A 3,500-nucleotide genomic window follows, 5' to 3' on the forward strand; every position below is an offset into this window, starting at 1 on the left:
ACGAAGACAAACTATATGTTTATACGTGAAATTCCAGAGGGGACGTCGTATGGCGTCACGTGGGACGTAATGACGTGTGCCATTAATCGAACTATGTACTATCCACCTTCTTCTTGTCGTAAAAATGGGCGCGGCCATTTGTAAATTCTATGGGTCTGGCTTCCGGTCTCATCTGCATCCAGCTGTTTTTAGCTGTACAAAACAATTCGTTTTGCTGCTTGAAATTGAAAATTGGTGTGTCTTATCATATTATTTTAATGCATTATCTTATTTATGAACACACTGGTTTGTAGTGCAAACAGTTTTACTGTTTACTGCACGTTGTTATTCTCCTCGTTATTTACCTATAGCGGTTAATGAACCGGATGTCTCACCCATAGGCTTACTTCCGCGTTGAAGAAAAAGGTGGATAACATGTTAAACGGGAACATGAAAGGAATATTCTTAAAGCAACTCATGTAAACACCATAATCATAATATTGGCTTATTTAGAATATGGTAAATAATTAGATTACTGATGTCCATGTAAACGTTAATAATGTTTAGCCGTACAGTCAGATGTTTTGTTTTTGTTTTACTGCTTCAGCTTTTTGCTCTTGTGTTTCTGTGATATCTCAGGCCAGCTATCAGTGAGGGGCTGAAGAACCTGGTCTCACGAATGCTGGACAAAAACCCAGACACCAGGATCACCATTTCTGAGATCAAAGTAAGTCTACATAAAATGGAAAGGAGTAATACCTTTAACCATCTTTACAGCTCTGTATTGCAATATATTGAGTTTCAAAGATTCACTGAGGACTTTATCTATTTAAACTGAAAGGAATGACCATATTTGACTTTTTTGATTGGGATAGGATTATTTATTAATGTGTTTTTCCTTAAAAAATCACCTGAATTTTCCTTCATGCATACCAGCAAGAGAGTACAACATCACTTAATATTGAAATTACAGTCAGTATCTCAAAAAGAAATGTCCAAAGAGCATTCCCAAGAGTGTCCCATTATTCTGCACTCTTAAAACAACAGTGTTTCTATCAAAGACCATTCTTGAGCCACGTCCAGGGATAGTGTTAAAATATGACACAGTATCTCTGATAGCTTCTGCACAATCTAGCAGACTTGGTGTTTGGACAGGAACACATCAGATAATCCCCATGGACAGAGATTTTGGTTCAGTTCTGGAAACTTCCATCTGCTGTCTCAGTGTGACAGTGAGTGTGAATAATTAGCACACACACACACACACACACTCGGCCATCAGAGACTCCTGCCTGCATGTCATTACCCAGAAAATGTTCCATTAAAGCAGCGATCCCCAGAGCACACGTTAATCAGGGCTGCATGGCCTACATTCACTCAACAGCTCTGCTCTCATATCCTTCAGATTAACTGTGTTTGTAGGACAAATATTTTATTTCTTTAATGATTTACTTATTTGATGGGTGGATAGAAGAATGGATATATGGAACAATCTATGGACATTTGAATGGATGGATAGATGAGAGGATTGATGGATGAAGGATAGAAGGTTGGATGGACCAATGAATGGATTAATGGAAGGATAGATGATGGCTTGATGGATGGATGTGTGGAAGAAAAGATCTATGGACAGATGGATGGACAGACCAATGGATAGATGAATGGAAGGATAGATGATGGCTGGAGGGATGAAACAATAGATGGATGTATGGTCTGATCTATGGACATATGATGGATGGATGGATGAATGAAAGCATGAATGGATAGTTTGATGGATTTATTGTAGAATGAATGAATGAACGAACGGATGGATAGAAGGTTAGATGGATGGACCAATGAATGGAACAAATTGATGGTCAGATGGATGGATGAATGGAAGGATAGATGATGACTAGATGGATAAAACAATAAATGGATGGATGGATGAAAGAAAAGATGTCTAAACTGATCTATGGACTGATGGATAAATGGGTGGATGGACTGATAGATGGATGAATAAATGGAAGGATATGATGGCTGGACTTGAAACAATAGATGGATGGACGAAAAGAATAATGGATGGAAGAAAAAATGTATGGACACATCTACAGACATAGAAATGGTTGGATGGATGGATTAATGAAAGGATCAGTGGATGAATCAATGAATAGAAGGATAGATGATGGCTAGACAAATGGATGGAATGATAGGTTGGCATGTGTTATATATGTGTGTGTGTTTATCTTCAGGTGGACCCCTGGGTGACTCAGGATGGCACTGACCCTTTGCCTTTAGAAGAGGAGCACTGTACCGTGGTGGAGGTCACTGAAGAAGAGGTGCAGAACTCAGTGAAGTTTGTCCCAAGTCTGTCTGCTGTGGTAAGTGAAACAGAGAAAGAACAAGGGTGTCTCTGTATTAAATACATGAGCTACTGTAGCTACATGAACATAAACACACACAGGCCGTAAGCCTTGCCCAGATGTGCTTAAGATATTGTACTGCTGTCAACGAGATGAATAAGAAAGTAAAGACACACTTGACCTCAACCAAACAACTGAAACCTAACCACGTGTCAAACTGATCCTGCTTCTGAACTGTCAGAATTTCCTTGGTTATTTTCATGGATTTAGTCCTTCTCACCATCACATTCCAGAAAATGCAAAGAGTATTTTTAGCTGACTGCTGTTTTTCCATTCACGTTTTGTATTTGTATGTATTGTATTTCCACATGCCCTGATCTATATTCTTTAATATATACAGTAAGCTAAATCTTGTTGTCCCTTCTTTCCCGTGATACTGTAGATTTTGGTCAAAGCCATGTTAAGGAAGCGTTCCTTTGGCAATCCATTTGAGTGTCCCAGCAGGAGAGAAGAGAGATCCATGTCTGCACCAGGCAGTCTGCTCATGTAAGTGTTCCAAACTGACAAACTATAACACAACCGATGACCAACAGGAAACCATATTTATATAGCTTCATAGATCCAAATGACTCTCATTTTCCTCACAAGCCTTTTGTAAGAGACTGAAATAAGCATTGCATCTCTTTCATTCCTTGCTTTTTTCACTCTCATATTCAAGGTCGCAGCATGATATTTCAGACGTCATGTCTATCTGTTTGAACAGGAAGGTTTGCTAATAGTCACACGTTACTTCTCCTGCTGCCAACATACGTTTCCATAGTAGCAGACTGATTAATTTTTTTCTCTTGCACTAGAACTGAAAGCTCCAGGACTTGATGTTTTTACAATTTCACTGTCTAGAACTTTCTCCTCCGCACTGCACTGAGACGGCTGACTCCCTTATCAATCATTTAGATTTCAGATTCAATCTTTTATATATTTTCAGATATTTTCTAGATGAATGAGACTCAAGAGGAAAATGAGTTTTGACCTTTTTTCTTCATTTTTTTTCCTCTTAGACATCAGAGTAAATCAGAATATATAGAATATTATATACATATTTTATTTATATAACTTTTTTCATTTTATGCTCTTTTTCATGTTAATGTCGTGTATATAAAATAAAACTAAAAATAAATTGAT

The 3,500-nt window shown here is 37.9% G+C and overlaps 1 protein-coding gene across 2 annotated transcripts in view; it reads left to right on the forward strand.

Moving 5' to 3' along the window:
- The window catches only part of LOC107587369 (calcium/calmodulin-dependent protein kinase kinase 1-like), a 70,064-nt gene that overhangs the window by 57,468 nt on the left and 9,096 nt on the right, over positions 1-3,500 (forward strand). For both annotated transcript variants that reach the window (XM_016275145.1, XM_016275146.1), the window contains exons 14-16: positions 619-706; positions 2,208-2,336; positions 2,761-2,864. In XM_016275145.1, the coding sequence (XP_016130631.1) occupies positions 619-706; positions 2,208-2,336; positions 2,761-2,864 (321 nt within the window). The remainder of the gene's footprint in view (positions 1-618; positions 707-2,207; positions 2,337-2,760; positions 2,865-3,500) is intronic.

Source organism: Sinocyclocheilus grahami, unplaced genomic scaffold (assembly GCF_001515645.1).
Source record: "Sinocyclocheilus grahami isolate Dianchi unplaced genomic scaffold, SAMN03320097.WGS_v1.1 scaffold92.1, whole genome shotgun sequence".
NCBI lineage: Eukaryota > Metazoa > Chordata > Actinopteri > Cypriniformes > Cyprinidae > Sinocyclocheilus > Sinocyclocheilus grahami.